The sequence below is a fragment of the Antechinus flavipes genome, chromosome 2 (genome assembly GCF_016432865.1).
Source record: "Antechinus flavipes isolate AdamAnt ecotype Samford, QLD, Australia chromosome 2, AdamAnt_v2, whole genome shotgun sequence".
Classification (NCBI taxonomy): Eukaryota; Metazoa; Chordata; class Mammalia; order Dasyuromorphia; family Dasyuridae; genus Antechinus; species Antechinus flavipes.
Window position 1 is genome coordinate 142,046,011 of NC_067399.1, and position 19,346 is coordinate 142,065,356.

Sequence of the window (19,346 nt, forward strand, 5' to 3'; positions counted from 1 at the left end):
TTCTAGTTTCAAATAGCAGTCATATACTCAGGGTTTTACCTATATGGATTGAGATGTAGAATAATAATGTTTGAAATATGACGATAAAATGATGAAATTGATTTTTCTGGCATGGCTTGTTAATTTACTGTAATTAACTAAATTATATATAATTGGTTTAAAGACTTCTAGAAGAAGAGTTCTAAGAATGTTTTGAGTAATGTCGGTCTTGTTAAAATTAGGTATACATAACTATAACTTTCTAAGATGATATCTTTAATGGAAGGAGGGATAATTATATTTAAGGCTTTTGGGGATGTTATAAATTTGGATATATATTTTTAAATGCAAGTTCATCTTATAGTCATTTCATACTGCCTCATGATCTCTTTTATTATCTTGTACAAAAAGTCTCCCCCAATTAGATTTTAAGTACCTAAGTATGAGCTCCATGTCCCATGGTACCAAGGAAAAAACATCTTATGCATAGTTGATGCTTAATAGACACATCTTTATTTTATGGACAATTAGGAGAAATTCCTCATTTTTAGGGACTATCATATGTTCTTTTATTTTCCTGTTCCTCTAGCATCACCATGGACATAGTCATTATGTTTCTGAGACTCTTCCTTCTAAGAAGGACCAGGAAGAGGGAGTGACTGAGAAGTTGCAGAATGGAGACCTGGATCACATGATACCACAGCACCTGAATAGGGATCTGGAAGACAAGGCCCCAGGGATAGACGAGAAGGTTATTGTAGGCTCTTTGTCTGTCCAGGTATGTGGGTCTTCATCTAATGAACTTAAGGAAATGATACAATTAGTGATAGAGCTCTGGGCGTGTGGTTTTCTAACCCTTTGTAGGAAAAGCTCTCTTCTCTAATATTCTTATTGGTTGGGGGTGGGGGGGAATTGCTTCTCTTACAGGATCTACAGGCATCCCAGAGTGCATGTTATTGGATAAAAGGTGTCCACTACTCTGACATTGGCACACTGGCCTGGATGATCACCCTGAGTGATGGCCTCCACAACTTTATTGATGGCTTGGCCATTGGCGCCTCATTTACTGTGTCTGTTTTCCAAGGCATCAGCACCTCAGTAGCAATTCTCTGTGAGGAGTTTCCACATGAATTGGGTATGTAGGAGCCTTATGATTGTATTACTTATACATGTACCCTTTATGAGAACTATACATCCTTATTTATAATTCCACAAAAATACTTTTTATAATCATTTCTAGAATGTAAGTTCCTTAAGGACAAGCATTGTTTTAGTTTTATCTTTGTATTCCCACCAGCTACCATAGTACTTTACATATAATAATTTTATTGAATTGAATTAAAAACTAATTTGGTTTGAAATTTACCACTGCCTCTTGCAAGATTTTCCAACTTTGAATAGAGACCACATAAGATTTTCTTTCTTTCCTTATTCTCCCGTTTAATATGATTATGAAGGAAAAGCCTCTATTCTACTACTCTACTTGTGGTGTGGAGATGACCTCCATTCTTGGAAGACTCTGCCCATGCAAAGGAAGCTTTGATAAGTCTTACCAATCCAGAAGGCACCCAGCCATGGACTGCCTGTTAGTTGCTATAGGCCCAGGCTCATTAAATGCAAAGAGGGTCATCACTCGTGACCAGGTGATTGAATTATTTTTCATCCTCAGCAGCTCATGTAAACCACCTACTAAGGCAAAAAAGAATTGGTAGCTCTCAGTGCACTCACTGCCCACGCTGATGAAATTATTCATCTTTCAAATATTAATATGGCATTTTAAAAGAGGTTAACATATCCTATGCTCATCATATCTATGACTGAGCACAATAAAAAACTGTCAGAAGTCTAAGTTGGAGCGTCTGTGAAGCTAGCTAGCTGCTAAAATGTGAGCCAGAAAAAAAGGAAACAAGGACTGAGATGGACTTATATATTTTGCTTGTCTCCAAGACAAAAATTAAAGCCAATTATAGTTTTCATGTCTTTATTATTCGTGAGAATTAGATTCTGATACCAGGCTTTGGACATTTGGCCAATTTTCCCAATTGTAGGCAGCTCCAAAGCCTATGGATATATTTGCTTTTATGGTCATTTATTTTATAACTTTTGGGTAATCCTTGATTATCCATGAACTTTGTCTTTGAAAGTTTATCCCTCCAAACTTTTTCCATCTTCCATAACTTTGTGTCATCTTTCAAATCTTAATCTTAATTTTTTTCCTTCTTCCTTTGCTTACCTTTTTAGGAGATTTTGTCATCCTTCTAAATGCTGGAATGAGTATCCAACAGGCTCTCTTCTTCAACTTCCTTTCTGCCTGCTGCTGCTACCTGGGTCTGGCCTTCGGGATTTTGGCTGGTAGTCACTTTTCTGCCAATTGGATCTTTGCTCTCGCTGGGGGAATGTTTCTCTATATTGCCCTGGCTGATATGGTGAGTCTTCAATACTGGCCCTTACACTCTTTGCATGAGAAGGCCTACTAAGAACATACTGTGTTGTGAGCAACTCATCAAATGAAATAATGTATAAACAGCACCATGCAAATCTTAAAGTGCTCTATAAATGTTCTATATTTACTGTGATCATATTTCATCAGGGCCCTGATTTAATGATTATTACAGATTATAGGTCAGTTTTCACAAGAAATCATGAATGGTGGACCATCATGGTCCAGTCACATTACAGAGTGCCCCAGGCTCTCCTGGCTCTGCAGAGGTGCAACTGCATCTCTAAATCTGCTAACAGCTTGGACCATGTGCCTTGATTTCCATCATTCCTGAAGGCTGCAAATGGCCCCAAGTAACTCATTGAGGCTTAGGGTAAGAGCCTAGTGAAAACCTGGCTTCCTTTCTCCAGGCCACAAATGGCCACAGTCACAAATATATACTTGTCACATATAGCTTATTTAAGTAAGCTTAAGTTGCTTAAGTTATAGCCCACACTACTGCTGACTGCATTCTGGAGACAGACCAAGACATGGCTATACTGTGTACATAATAAAAAAAAAAAAAGTGTTGTTTCTGTTTGTGAAAGGTTGATTTTCAACTAGAGTTCAAAAGCTAGTAGAAATGGAACCTTATTTCCTGTCACTCCCAAGATGTAATTGCCATGGAGAAAAGATGGCTGCATGTGACTATTAAATGCTTTTGTGGAGTGGAGTGGAGGGAGGCACCTAAGTGGTGTAAAGGATAGGGCATCAGCCCTGGAGTCAGGGGGATTTCAGGTACTTAATAGGTTTGTAACCTATAAGTCACTTAATGGCAATTGCCTCATTAAAAAAAAAAAAACAAAAAAAAAACAAACCTACCTGCTGCTGTGGTTGCCTTCTTTTCTTTCACATGGGAATTGTAGCAGCCTTCAGAATTTGCTGGGACCTGGGCTGGGCTAACAGGAAGGTATGGAAGGCCAGAACTTTCACTCTCTCATTCTTTTTTTTTTCTCAGTTCCCAGAGATGAATGAAGTTTGTCGAGAAGACGAAAGGAGTGGCAGCATCCTCATTCCCTTTATCATCCAGAATTTGGGTCTGCTCACAGGCTTCACCATCATGCTAGTTCTTACCATGTACTCGGGGCAAATTCAAATAGGGTAGTGCCATGCTATAAATAGTGGGTCTGGCAGTGGAACTCACTGCGGTACCCCTGTCAACAGATAGCATGGTCTGAGGACAATTTCAACAAAGCACGACAGAAGAGGCGTTTCTGCTAAAGGCTATTCCCTCATCTAAATGTCAGATCTCTTAAAAACACTATCCTAGAATAAACTTCCCTAGTAACTGGTTGCTAGGTAGTGCCTCCCACCCCTCTGCCTGCTCTCTTCTCAAAAACTGGACATTGAAAACAACATGGAAGAAAAACCCAGCTTCTCTCTTTGGCTATTTTCTGCCGTTTTTCTGGGAACAAGCACTGCTGGCAGTGGTACCAACAAACTCCAGAACCCATTTCCTCTCTGATCCAGCACATGTCCTCGATTCTGTTAACACAAACTATAACTGGTTGTTATTACTTGCTATTAGGAGATGCATCTGGACCTCACCATGTCCCCTTTTGAGAAAAGTTCACCTTTCATATAAAGGATCCATCTCATCCCTTCAGAGTTTCTTTAGCTGCCTCATGCTTTTCAAAGGGAAATGGGGCAAAGGATGTTTAAAAAGAAGGCTCTATCGAGTGGGGAGAATATAAAGGCAAAAATGAGAAAAAAGACAGAGCCACATTTCTTTTGCAGTGATGATGGCCTCCTCTTACTGAGGGACTGTTGTTGGTTGAGCTTCTACAGGCATCCCCAGCATGTTGTGACTTTTCCTCTCTTTCAAATTAGTTAAACAACAGACATAACTATTACTGTTTCAGCCTCCTCTTTTCTCCAGAGAATGGAGGTAAGGGATTCCTGTAGCTTCCAGGAGGTTTTTCTTGCCTCTTTAGAAGCATCTCTCTGAAGTATTCAAAGCTGCTTTGTTAGAGAGGAGACCATATACATCTTTTCTCCAAGTCAAGACCTCTACCACAGAGGCAAGTAAAGGGGGGGACAAATGGGAGAAGAGTGGGGCTGGCCAAGATTCAGAATGTAACTAAGAGGAAAATAGTGCTGTGACGACATGGAGAACCTCGAGGTCAGAAGATTTTGGTTTAGGCAGTTAGAGGACTTAAAGATTGTACTGTGAATTAGCTTATAATAGCACTCCCTATTGTAATGCTTTCCAAGAAAAACAAAAGGGAGACAGTAGTGTGATTGGTCCTTGATAATACCAACTTTCTAAAGAAGATGGATGTACCTGATGAAGCCAGAGCCCAGCCCTAGGGAATGTGATGGTATGGTTAGAACTTTGGCTTCAAGAGATAGCTGTTCCCCAAGTTCACTAGGTGAATTGATTTATTATTATCATATTGATAATGTCTAATTCTTCAGCCACTTGGGCAGTGGAGATCCCTGGAAGCTGTTTGGGCAGTGCCTCACTGTTGCAACCCAGGGGCTGTCTTGGCTAATACTCATTTACTTAATTGGGAAGGTTGATAGTCCATTGCTAGCATCTATGAGGTTTTTTTTTCTTCTCAAGTTTGCAAATGAGCATAGGGCTGATCTGTAAGAAAAGGTACTGCAACACCCTCCATCATTTATTAGTTAAAAACAGCATCTTTTTTCTTTTTTATCCCTTGGGGAACTTTCTTCATGTCATTTTCATGTAGGAAAAAAAGTGAAGAAAATGCTAATGATTCACTCACTGATAAGTGTTTTCCTCTTTGTTTTGCTTGTTGCCTTAGGTAGGCTGAGATTGGGCTACATAAAGAGAAGTTTTGTCATTAAGGATTGTGGGATATGCAATTTTCATCAGAATTAAGGCCCATTTGTACCAAAGAGCTGTTTCCTTGGACTTTGGAACCTATCTTTTTTTTATTTTAAGCCAATTCTTTTGTTTCCTTTTTCCCCAGGAGCTGGAGAAACCAAATCTACTATAGATCATTCTCTTATACAGGAGAACCAGAAAACCTTTATTTTTCTTAACTCACATTTATATTAAAATATGTGAAGTCTCTTCCAATGGATTCTGCCTTTCCAAAACAGTACTAAATTCTTGGCTTTAGAAGAGAATATCTGTTTAGAGTGAATGGCTTCCTGATTTAGGAGAATTGTTCAGTGGTAGAAAAATCATTTTAAATCACTTAAAAATATGAAACATTTTTAAAATATGGCATTTTTTCTGCCTTGCATACATCTTAAGAACTTTCTTTGCCTTTTCCCATAGCTGCCTCAAGGAAGTTCACATTACAATGTAAAATGGAGAAGAGGTCAGTTATAGTAAAGGGGAAGAGACTTTGAATATTATGGCAACTGATTAAAAGCTGCCATTAGTAACAGACCTGCCTCATATGCTAAAAATATTGGTGGAAAACTCAGTGACATTTTAATATGCATTCCCTTCACCACAGTATTAACTGTTGAACTGTACTTTTAGAGCAATATATAGGTGCTTGGGATTACACTCTATCTCTACTATCTGCACCCCCTACTTTACTGCTTCTATGGGCTAGCTCTGTTTTGCTATTTGAAATAGAGTAGGGTTGAGATAGGGAAAGAAAAAAGTGCTGAGTTTAGTGCTTCTCTTCCAGGGCAGGAGAGTTAGACTATATAAAGAATTCCCTCTTTGAGGGGAGGCAGCTTTCCCTTGGTTAATAGGATTATTCTCAGCTTTTTCAGAGTTAGGAGCTTGGTTGGGTTAGAATGTCTAGAGAAGTTACCATTTGAATGCTTAGGGTAGTGGCACATTATTCAACCTTTATTTGCTCTTCATACTGAGCTCATAAGAAGCCCTTTCAGTCCACTTTTTCTATGATCTATATTTAAATGCACCATCTTCTACTAACACAGTGGTCTCAAAATGGCAATTTGAAGAGGCACTCTATTATTTTACTTAGCAGTACACATTGCATTGATGGTATGCAAAAGGGGAAATCAATTAAATTGAGTTTTTATTGTTCATTTCTTTTTAAAATTCTACAATTCCATCACAGTGTTCTTTTTAAAATCTCAGGTGTTAGACAAAAACAAAACCCAAAAATATATTGTCATGTGGATTGTAACCATTTTATTTGTAAGATTCTATAAATAAATTTATATTCTGTAATTACTGAGAATCCTAAACGTGTCTGTTGCCGAATTGTATAGGATTAAGCCAACCTATGGAGTAATGGAAGTTTTTAAACACAAGGTGGCACAAGTGTATACAGCTTTTTTTCCCCCCAAGAAGTGGAATAGAGTTAATTCAAACTGGGTCCTGTTTCTTACTCATTCTGAAAATGGGCAGCATAATCATTTTAAAAGAGTAGTTTAATTATTCAGTAACTCATAGTGTCATTGAAGTTGGCAATAGAGTTTAATAAGATTTCCTAAAGAAACTATCACTATTTTCCCTCTGCAAAGCAAAAAGTTGTTGGGTTAGCTTAGTTCATTAAAGTAACATTTTGAAGGCCAGAAGGAGTAGGGAATAGAAATCCCTCCTCTGTCCCAGAGAGCCATCCTTTATAACAAAGAATTTTTTAAAATAAAAATCAGCAAAACCAGTCAACACATCTGATGTTATTAAATGCAATGTTCCATACCTAGATTTCCCTTCTAAAGCGGGAGGTGGGGGGAGCATTCGCCTATCTCCTTTTTTGAGTCCAAGTTCCAAAAGACTTAAAATCAGAACTGGAATCTATCCCTATGTTGATTTGTCTTCATCATACACTGATGATGAATGCAAGATTCTGAAAGAGAAAAAGGACATATCTGTACAAAAATATCTATCACAATTCTCTCCATAATGTCAAAGAACTAGAAACAGGGTATCCATCAAATGGAGAATGGCTGAATAAATCATGGCAGTAATACGTGATTATAATAGAATATTATTTTGACAAAAGGCACAGAGAAATCTCAGATCTTGCAAAGTAAACTGATAGAGTAAAGTGAGTAGAACCAGATTATAATTTATACAATATCATAAAGAAAAATAACTTTGAAAACTTATAGAACTGATCAAAACAATGACCAACCAAGATTCCAGAGGACAGATGATGAAGTTGTGACAAAATTTAGAATGAGACATACATTTTCTTGGACATGGCTAGTGAGGGAATTTCTTTAACTGCATATTTAGGGATTTTAAATTTTAGGTTTTTTTCTTGATAATGGAAAGAAAATATTTTTAATTTAAAAAGTTACTTTTATAAAACAATTTTGAAACACAGAAATACACCAATAAATAAACCTAGTTACAAGAGTTTTCTCCAATCTTTGCCTCTCCCTCACACACACACAAATTTTTTTTAAAAAAAATTGAACAGCAAATCCACATATATATGCCATACCAGGTATAAGTTTTTCCAAATGACAATTTTTTTGGTGTTTCCAAAACCAAACACCTGCTTATAATGTGCTATATTTTGCTATAAAAAATACTGACTGTTCAATCATCAGGATTCTGAGTGATTGCCCAATAAGTGAAAGATTTACTCATAAATTATTACACTTCCATCAGTCATTCACAAGTATTTATTAAGACTTAACTACTTGAGAGTTTTGTGCTAAGCAGCAGAGATACAAAGAAAGGCAAAAACAGGGATCTTACAATCTGACTGACAACATTCAAATAATTGTTTACATACAAAATATATTCAAAGTGAATTGGAGATAATTTCTGCAGAGGTGGAGAAGGAAGGAATGGATCTGGGAAGGCCTCTTCTACAAGATGTGATAATGAAAATACCTTCCACCTCTGACTGGTTCTTTCTATAATTTCCATTTTAAGGAACAAGCCCAGGCCAGTCATATTTTCATTCTTTTCTAAGTTACATTCTTAATCTTAAAATGTGTTGTCTTACGCATTAGAAGATGATTTTAGTATAGAGCCTATTTTTACTTTTCTTTGAATCTTCACTGCTTAGCAAAGTGCCTGGCACATAATCAGCATGTAAATGCTTGGTGAACTAAATTAACTTGGATTGTAGATTATACAGAAAAGGAATGAAGTGTAAGAAGAATAGAAAGGTAGAGAAGGGCCAGGTAGTGAAGATCTTTAAATGTTTTGTAGACTAAGTTCATTTTCTGGCTATTTAAGATGAAATACTAAAAGGATGATTCAAATTGTAGATTCAGGAGGAACTGATTAAAACACACACACACACACACACACACTCTCGCTCTCTCTTACATTAGGTAAAATGCCAATTGTCAGAAGTCATTGATACTGTTCTACATGCTGCAAAGATGTGATGGCCAAGGCATGCAAATCAAAATTCTCATTTTATATTCCTGTTCCTCTTCTTTCTGAGTATATATTCCTTTTCTCTGCAGAGAAATAAGTCTAAAGCCTACTATATGCCAGACACTGTGCTAATCACTAGAAATACAAAGGAATGTAAAATACAGTCCCTTATCTATAGGAATCCCCAACTGGACCTGAGGTACCCATACACAATAAGTTAGCGTGATAATCAGCGGAAAGAAGTCACAAGTATTAAGATGGAAATGAAGAAAGGCTTGGAGAAGGTAGAATTTTAGCTAAGACTTAAAGTGAGGGAAGTCAGGAAGCTGAATATTTCAGGCATCTAAGAAAGCCAGTGAGAACACCAGTCAGGAAATGAGAGTTTTTCTCCTGTCAATTACATCAATAAACTCAGTGTCACTGAATGAATGAGTAATTGAAGGCAGGAAAGAATAAGGTGTAAAAAGACTGAAAAAGTATGAAAGACCCACGTTATAGAAGATTTTAAAAGACAGATTTTATATTTGATTTTGGAGGTTACAGGTAACCACTGGAGCTGACTGAATAGGGAAAGAAGAAGAAGCATCCACCATATGTTAGGCACTGTGCTACAAGTTATCTCCCTGTGCTCCTTTTATCTCCCTGTACATATCTCTCATTTGATCTTTACAACAGTCTTATGAGGTCAGTGCTATGATGTCCATTTTACAGGTGAGGAAACTAAGGCAGAAGTTAAGAGGTTGTTCAAAGTCATTAGCTAGTGTCTGAGGTCAGGTTTGAACTCAGGTATTTATTCCTCTGTCCAAGGCCAACATTCTATCCACAATGTCATCTATCAAGGGATGGCAGAGTAGTAGTGGAAATGATGTCAGATTTATACTTTAGGAAAATCAGTTTGACAGATGAGAGAAAGACAGGCTAGACTAAGGCAAGACTATTGTAACCAATAGGCTATTGTAACAAGTTAATAGCCATTTCAGAAACAAGGGTGATGCACTAATGTCTTAGTCAAGGGGAAAGTATGCTCATGCTATTTTCTGGAAGCTACTCTCTGCTCTTAATTCATATAAAAGACTTAAATTTCTTGTAGTCTTGGTAGGATTGAATAATCTTTTTCTTAAAATAATTTTATGTAAATATAGTTTATTACATTTACAACTTCAAAATATTTTCAAATTATGCATAAAATTCCAAATCACCTAGAATTTAAGATTAATTTATACATTTAATGTCTTTTAACAAAATAATGTCTGATTTACTTGTGTCCCCTTCCAGTCTCTTTGGTGAATTTTCTTAGATTTTGTTGTTTTTATGTATAGTGTGTATTATTCTAAATCTGCTTTATGTTGAATTGCTTTGTCTTTCCCTGCTTATATTCATGTGTGTTGCTTTTTAATGATGCTTTTATTTCAATAAGCAAAAATCCACCTTTTCTCTCTCTCAGTCAATCACTCCAATCAAAAAAGAAAAACAAAACTCCGAAATTTTCACACTAGCCACATAGATTTCAAAAATGGCTCAGTATTTACCTCTCAATCAGGTGCTAGTTAATATGTATTTCATCACAAATATTCCAGAATCATGACTGGTTATTAAATTTATTAGAGTTCCTAAATCTTTCAAAATTTGTTTTGTCTTTAGCTCATATCAGTTTTGTATACCCATATATGTACATGCTGTTTCCTGCAATAGAATATAAATCAGTTCAAGAGGAACTGATTAAAACACACACACACACACACACACACACACACTCACACACACTCTCTCTCTCTCTCTCTCTCTTACATTAGGTAAAATGCCTAATTATTCTCCTGGTTCTGTTCTTCTTCATTCTGCAACAGTTCATAGAAGTCTTCCTAGATGTCTGTGAAACTATCCCTTTATAAAACAGTAACTGCCTATCACATATACTTTAACTTTTTCAGTCTTTTTCCCAATTTGTGTGCACTCTATTGGTTTCCAGTTCTTTGCCACTGCCTCCCAAAAAAATCCAAAACAAAACTACAAATATTTTACACATTTTTGAGTTTATTTTGTTTAGGTCTAATTCCTTCTTAACCTAATCTCCCATTCCTTCTTTTCCTCATTCTCTCCTGTTTCCCTGTTGCGTGAAATGTATTTCTCTATCTCTGTGTGTGTATAGTTATGTATTATTATTCTTTCCTCTGACCCGGTTCAAGTGTGTTTCCTCCACCTTTTCTTCCCTGTTTTTAGACATTTCAGCACCTTAATTATGTGAAATAATTTGCCCTAATTTTTCTTCCTTCTTCCGACGCCAGTGTATTCTTCCTCTCCCTCTCCATTCTTCTTTTAAGATCATCTAGACATAACTCCCAGACCTTCTGTCTTAGCCTGCTTCTATGACTTTTGAAAATGATTTAGTTCACAGGTACAAGTATCATTTCTTTTTATGAGAACATAACCAGTTTATCTTTGTTTAGTCACTTGTGATTATTCATTCACATGTTATCTTTTCATATTTATCCTGACTCTTGTGTTTTAAAATTTTTACACAGCTCTGATCCTTTTTTTAAAATGTCATGCTTGAAAGTCCTCTATTTCATTGTCAGTGTTTGCTTGATGCCTATATCTTTTATCTTCTAGAGTATCTTATTCCAATATATGTTCCTCTATAGTGATGGCTGCTAAATTGTGTGTATTTCTAACTGTAGTTCCTTGGTACTTAAATTCTTTATTTCTGGTTACTTGCAGTATTTTTTTCCTTCAATCTGGAAACTCTGGATTTTGGCTCTGATGTTCCGATGAGTTTCCATTTTAGAATTTCTTTCATAGGGTGACCAGTGAATTCTATTTCTATTTTATGTTTTTCTTTTTAAAATCTTTTGTTTTTAATATTTCTTTTTTATAGGAGAACTTCTATTTAGTCCATTTTACTTTTCAGGAGTTTGCTCTTTGGTCATGATTTTGTAATTCTTGTTCCAACCTATTGGAAATACATTCTAGCTCCCATTCAAAGCTAGAATTGCTACTTTTCTACTTTTTTCTTCAAGCACTCATATTTCATTTTAAAGACCTTTTCAATTTTTTTCAACTCTTCACTTTTTAAGAATTCTAGTTATGCTAAGCTGTTTTGAGATTTTGCTTGAGATTTTTGGAGTTCTATATTCTGAGTTTGTATTTTGAGCATTCCTATCTCCATAACAGTTTTTTATGGTTGAATTACTTTTATTTTTTTGTGTGTTCATTCTTCCAGACTACTTCCTAACATCAGATTTTATGTTCGGGTCAGGTTCGACACACTTCTGGAGAAATGTCTGGATTGGTCCTGCTTCTATTTTCAAAACAACCTCCAAAGGCAGTCTATTCCTGGGTAAAATCTGATCACTAGCCTTCTGATCTGAACTCTGCAGGTTTCTGATCTGGATTTAGTTTTGAGCAACAAGGCTTTGGGCTGCTAGATTCAACTATTAACAGGCAATTGGAAAGTTCTGATTTAGATGAACAGAACTATAGGTTTCCTTTTGATCTAGTATGAGTACTGTGTTTATTTCTTTACAAACTTTAGCCTGGGTTTTAAACTAGGAATTTAGACCCTTGTACACTCTAGTGGTCAGAGCCACACAGCTAGCTATTGCTTGCTACTGAATTTGCTGCCTGCTCAAGACTTAAAGAGCCCAGAGTAAAGAAATTGGTCTTTAACTCTGAAATGCCATACCTAATTGCAGATCCTTTCCTCAAGATGCCCTAAATCAGTGACTCAGTACTGAGTAGTGAGCAAAAGAATTGTCATTTGGCACTGGCACCTGCAAGTGGCAAGTTAGAGCCTACCATCTAGTACCTCCTCTTGCCTTAGTGTACTGAATCTCCCTGCTCTAGAATGCTGTGTGCTCTGTGAATGTGGGCCAAACTCTATCCCTAGCGTCAGGAGTCCTCTCTATCTCTCTATGTTGACTTGGCTTGGGAAAATTATAGTGATTTTTTTTCATTGTGGCTCCTCTCCACTAGTAGAATAGTAGACTAGTAGAATAACATTCTACTAATTATTCAGCCATTTCCCAGTAATTGGAAAGATAAGTTGCTTCCAGTTTTTGCTTTGCTTACTATTATAAATAAATGTCCATGAAAATTTCTGTAGTTATTTTTTCCTCTTTAGTAATATCCTTAGGGAAAAACTCCAGAACTGGGATCACTAGGTCAAAACAAGAGCAGTTTTTCAGTTGTTACTATATGTTGCTATACAACGTTCCAAAAAAGATTTGATCAGTTCACAGCTCCAGCAGCAGTTTAATCATTTGTCCATTTGGATAGTTAGGATATAGTACCAACCCTGAGGTCAGAACCTGAGTTCAAATGTGACCTCAGACCTTTTTCTTTTTTTTTTTTTTTTTGTGACCTTGGCAAGTCATTTAATCCCTGATTGCCTCCCCCCAAAAAAATTAGTTTGCAAGAGTTTGCCTGTTTTCCTACAAGCCACAATTTTATCATTTTAAACAATATTTGCCAATTTGGATGGGATAGTTCTCAGTATTTTAATCACTCTTTTTGTGATTTTAATAAACTTTGAGTAACTTCAGGAAGTTATTGAAAATGTGTTTTCTTGTTTCTAATAAACAGATGAAAAAGTCCACCCTTTTTCTTTTTGGACGTTAAAAAAAAAAATCTGCATATACTATCAGATTCCATTAATTAGTTGTACTGAATTGTAGTCTTTTTTTTTTTCTATTTTCTTCTATTTTTAGTTACAAGATTAAGGGACTGGGAAGAATTAAAAACTGAAAATGAGATATCAATGTTAATTTATTCATTTTAATAAAGTGACTTAAAAAGGAAAATTTCCATTTCTTCAGGCTATCAATATGCATTTATTCATTACTTGTTTTACTCCTTCCAGTGTGCTGAGTGCTGGGGATAAAAAGATAAAAACTAAACAATTTTGTCCTCAATGAGTTTATATTCTATTGCAGGAAACAGCATGTACATATATGGGTATACAAAACTGATATGAGCTAATTTAGGGGGAGAAAGTTTTAGCAGCATGGTGAGGGGCAGAATCAGAATGTTGTTTGTTTGTTTTTTTTTTATAGAATATGGTGCTTAAACTGAGTGTTGAGGCAAACTAAGAATTCTAAGAGATGAAGGTAAATTAAGGATTAGAGGAAATGGGAAATGGTATTGCTAATGAGGAAACAAAAAGTCTACTTAGGCTGGATTTCAGAATATACAAAAAAGTAACAAGGCTAAAAAGGTAGGTTGTGACCCTTGTTCTCAAGAGCTCTAAATGACAGTTTATATTTTATCTCAGGGGGATAGTGAGACACTGCAATTTTGGGGAAGTGGAGGAAGGAAAGCTGAAAGGAGGTGATGGATTTGTCCTTTAGAAAAATCACTTGATAGTTGTGTGAAAAGTGGATTAGAGTAGGGAGAGATTTGAGTTAGAGAAACAAATTAGCACTTTAACAGTCTATGTAGGAGGTTCTGAAGTAGAGTGGTGGTTGTGTGTTGGAGAGAAAAGGACAAATGCAAAAGATATTTTGAAAGTAAAATCAATAGGATTGAATTTTATCATTTAAAACAACATTTGCCAATTTGAGTTGGCTAGTTCTCAGTATTTTAATCACTGTTTTTGTGATTAATAAACTTTGAGTAGTTGTCCAGGAAGTTATTGAAAATCTAATGAAAAAAGTGCACCCTTCTTCCTTCTGGATGTGAAAAAAAAAATTGCATTTACTATCAGACTGCATTCATATGATGTTAGTTGTGCTGAATTGTATTCTTTTTTTTTTTAACTAGGTATGAGTGCAGAGGATCCCCAAAATATGCAGCAATTCCAGAATAGTATCATGGGTTTCCCAAAAGCATTTGTAAACTTAGATCATTTCTAGGTGGAGGCAGATTTTTTTTTTATAATTGTAATGCTAATTAAAGCAGATTAAATTCCAAATATGGAAGGCAGCAAAGAACAGGGAGCAAAAAAGTACATTTATAAGGGAAAACTAGTAGAGGCAGAGTTGGAGAGTACAGAACAATAAAGCAGGGTAAATGACATCATGAAATTGGGATTCACATGATTGGAAGTTTGGTATTGGGGATTAACAACAATCCCTTTTATCTTCTTTCATGAATCTAATTATTTGAGTCCAGTGGTGAGATAGCCCATATTTTTAGATGACAAACCAGACATCCCTGAAGGATAGCTTAATGGGAAAAAGATATCAAGCTCAACTCCCTTTTTGTCATACACATTCTCCAAGATTGTGCTACATCATTTCCAAGAACTAATCAATACCCTGAGATCATCAAAGGGCTGGACTACACTATTACCAAGGCCAGGTGGCCTGCGGTTTCTTGAAAAGTATTGGATTTTCTGCTACAATTGAACTTTCTATGACATCAAATCTATCAAGATACATTCAAGATGTATATAGATACAATTTCAAAACACTAATGAAATAATGATTAAAGTAGAGAGATATCCAATATTCGTGATAGTATCATACTAATACAATAAATTGACAATACTATATATAAACCTAGCAAGAGGATACTTTAAAGAGCAAGACAAAATAAGCTCAGAATTTCTTTAGGAGCAACAAAAGACCTAGAATCTCAAGAGAAATAATGAAACAAGTAAAAATGACTACTTTTAAATCTGATTATACTATAAAGCAGTGTAAAGTATTTGGTACTGATAAAAAAAATAGAAAAACAAAACACTGAAACAGACTTATTAAACAATTGAACTCAATAACCCAAAGTTTCATAAACCTAAGAGCATAAATTAGATAAAAACTCCTCATCTGACAATAACTTTTAGGAAAAATAGAAAGCAATGTGGCAGAAGTTGTTTTAGTTTCTTTTAAATGTCATTAAACTATAAAGAATTAAGATTTTTAATGCATAAAATACATGGGATTAAAAGGAAATTAATTATAATAGAGTTATAAAAAAATTTCAGATTGCAGGTTAAGAACCTCTGGTTTAGATTAACATCTTAAGACATATTTATGGTAAGCCTAAAAAAGGATACATAAACTGATGTTAAAGAACATAAAAATGAAAAATTTTTAAACTGGAAAAAAAGTAGATTGGGTACTACTTAGAGCTATGACCAGGAGAAGGGTTTATAACTAAATAAGATACATACACTATTATAAAAAATAAAATATATAATTCCAATTACATGAAAAATTTCTGAATGAAAACAAGATAATTACAATAAAAGAGAAGACAACTGATTAGTAAAAAATGAAAATTTGTGCATCAGCTATTTCTTATAATGGCTTGATATGGAAGATATAAAGGTATATATGTATATCAATCAATAATTATAAAACATTTATGATGTGGTAAGGCTGTATTGAGTATTAGGGATACAAATATAATGAATGATATATAACCTCTACTCTTAAAGAATTCTAATAGAAGAGCCAGGTCTAAATATATACAGAATAAATATAAATAAATATAAAGTAGTTGACTATAAGGTAGTTTGGGAGAAATGGCACTAGCAAGTGGGGTATCAGGTTAAGCTTCATGTAGATATGTTTGAGCTGCACCTTGAAAAAAGAGGAATTCTTTGAATTGGGTGAAAGTGCATTCCAACATTGGCATTAGCCTATGCAGAGGTACATAGAAACAGGATGGAGATAGAGTAAATGTAAGGAAAATAAAGAAGAACTAATGTGGTGTATCAAAGAAATACAGGAGGGAGAATAATGTCCAGTGAAGCTGGAAGGATAGGTTAGGACCAGTTAGAGAAGGGTTTTAAAAACCAAAGAGAAAATTATATTTAATTCTGGGGAGAGATTAGGAAGACACTGGAGTAAAATGAGTAGGAGAGTGACGTGATCTGATTTGTACCTAAGGAAAATCACTTTGGCAGCAATGTGTACAATGGACTGGAATAGGGGTCGAAGTGATTCAAATAGAACAGTTACAAGATAGCTACAATAAACTAGGGTACAGGTGATAAAGGTCTGAACTAATCCAACCACATAGAAGATCAATACCATAATTGGTGAATGGCTAAAAGATATAAACAAATCTTGAAGAAATACAAACTCTTAACAATCATAGGGAAGACTAATCCAAATCACTAATAATAAGAGAAGTACAAATCAAAAACTCATTAGTTTGACTACACACCAAGCAAATTAGCAGATGTTAGATATATTACGTCTGTAAATTCTACAAAAACTTAATGACATCTCCTCTTTTGCTTATGATATAAATTTTACTCTAAAGTTGACCATAATTCCCCTGCCAGCCCTACATCAAAATTTTATTTGTAGTCCTTTAAATTATTTCTTTTAATTCTTGTTGCCATCTCATCTCCTTTCCACCTCTTTTCTTTCTTTTCAAACCCATCTATGTTAATTAGTAGTTAGCAATAATGCACTATTTTTAATGTTTCTGTCTTGATTGCATTGAGATAGCAATGACTTAGTGACAAATGAAAAGTATTATTGTTTAAAGCACTCAGCACTTCTTTTCCAGAAGTTCATTTTTTTTTCCCTCTCAAGCCCTAATGTCACTTAAGGACCCCTTGATTATTCCTAGTTTTTCCCCCCCATAGGCCAAAGCTGTTCTGTTTTTTGCAGAAACTTCTGAAATTCATCTTTATTTTAAATACCCATTTTTTGAAAACTATTTGGCTATGTTAGGAGAATGAATGTTATAACAATTATATTCCAGCTTCTGGAATATTTTTCCTTATGGAAATATGGAATCTTGTGAGATTCATATTGGTATTTACTGTGTAATATTTTTCTTTTTGCTTTGTGTAGGATAATTGCACTGCCACAGTATACTTGAAGTTTGATGATGATGTGCCTAATTGCATCAAACTTTAATTTTTTTTCCTGATCGGAATTTAACTAATTTTTTGTATTTGTGATATCCTTCTGGAAATTTCCTTCATTGATTTTCTGAGATAGGGTCATCAGATTATTTTCCTTCAGTTTTTACAATCACTAATAATCCTCAGATTTTCCATCTTTGAACTATCTGTGGCACAGCTATAGATCTGTCACTTTTCTTTCTTTCTTTCTTTCTCTTCTTTTCCTTTGTTTTTTTTTTTTTTTTTTTGGCTGAGGCAATTGGGGTTAAGAGACTTGCCCAGGGTCACAAAGCCAGGAAGTGTTAAGTGTTTGAGGTAAAATTTGAACTCAGGTCCTCCCGACTTCAGGGCTGATGTATCCACTGCACCACCTAGCTGCCCCAATCTGTCACTTTTCTATGTATAACTTCCAAAACTTTTTCTAGTACGTATATTTGATTCTATTTTTCCCACTTCGATTTTTCTTTCAATTTAGAATTCTGATTTTACAGATATTTTTCTTTTTTCCACTAACTATTAGAAGAATCAGAATAAAAGGGAAAAACCACAAGAAAGAAAAAAACAAAAACCAGTGAAAATAGTATGCTTTGATCTGCATTCAGATTCCATAGTTCTTTCTCTGAACTGAATAGCATTTTCTCTCATGAGTTTTTTAGAATTGTCTTAGATCACTGAATTGCTGAGAACAGGTAAATCTATCATAGGTGATCATTGCACAATTTTGATATTATTGTGTACAATGTTCTATTTCAGCTCACTTCATTCAGCATCAGTTTGTGTAAGTCTTTCCAGATTTTTCTGAAATCATCTGTTCATCGTTTGTTACATTCATTTACCACAACTTGTTCAGCCATTTCCCAGTTAAAGGGCATACCCTCGATTTTCATTTTTTGCCACCACAAAGAGCTACTGTTAATATTTTTGTACATATAAGTCCCTTTCACCTTCTTTTAGGATCTTTGGAATGGAGACTCAGTGATATTGCTGGATCAAAGGGTATGCATAGTTTGGTTGCCCTTTGGACATAGTTCCAAATGGCTCTCCAGGATGGTTGGATCAGTTCACCATGCTATCAATAATACATCAGTGTTCCAATTTTCCCACATCTTCTCCATTTCTCATTTTCCTTTTCTGTCATACTTGCCAATAATGATAGGTGTGAGGTGATACTTCCAAGTTGTTTTGATTTGCATTTCTCTAATCAATGATGATTTACAGTATTTTTTCGTACAATTATGAATAGCTTAAATTTCTTCATCTGAAAATTGCCTGTTTATATCTTCTGAACATTTCTCAATTGGGGAATGACTTGTATTCTTATAAATTTGACTCAGTTCTCTATATATTTGAGAAATGAAGACATTTTTTCAGAAACACTGGCTGTAAAAATGGTTTCCCAGCTTTCTGTTTTCCTTTTAATCTTGGTTACACTGGTTTTGTTTGTGTAAAATATTTTTAAAGTAATCAAAATTATCCATTTTGCATTTTATAATATTATCTTTTGTTTGATCATAAATTCTTCTCTTTTCCATAGATCCAACATGTAAACTATAAATTTGCTCTCCCAATTTGTTTGCCTTTATGCCTAAATCACGTACTCATTTTGACTTTATCTTGGAATATGGTGTGAAATGTTGGTCTATTCCTAATTTCTATTATACTGTTTTCCAGTTTTCCCAGAAGTTTTTGCCAAATAGTGAATTCTTATCCTAAAAGCTAGAGTCTTTGGGTTTATTAAATAGTACTACTGTGCCTTGTGTACCCAACCTATTCTACTGATCCATTACTCTATTTCTCAGGCAATATCAAATAGTTTTGATGATTACTGACAT

General features: G+C 35.0%; 1 protein-coding gene across 2 annotated transcripts in view; it reads left to right on the top strand.

Annotated features, from left to right (window-relative positions):
* The window catches only part of SLC39A14 (solute carrier family 39 member 14), a 57,258-nt gene extending 50,668 nt beyond the window's left edge, over window positions 1-6,590 (top strand). For both annotated transcript variants that reach the window (XM_051975704.1, XM_051975705.1), the window contains exons 6-9: window positions 569-757; window positions 907-1,114; window positions 2,221-2,405; window positions 3,417-6,590. In XM_051975704.1, coding sequence (XP_051831664.1) covers window positions 569-757; window positions 907-1,114; window positions 2,221-2,405; window positions 3,417-3,563 — 729 coding nt within the window. In that variant the 3' untranslated portion in view covers window positions 3,564-6,590. The remainder of the gene's footprint in view (window positions 1-568; window positions 758-906; window positions 1,115-2,220; window positions 2,406-3,416) is intronic.
* The last annotated feature ends 12,756 nt before the right edge of the window (window positions 6,591-19,346 follow it).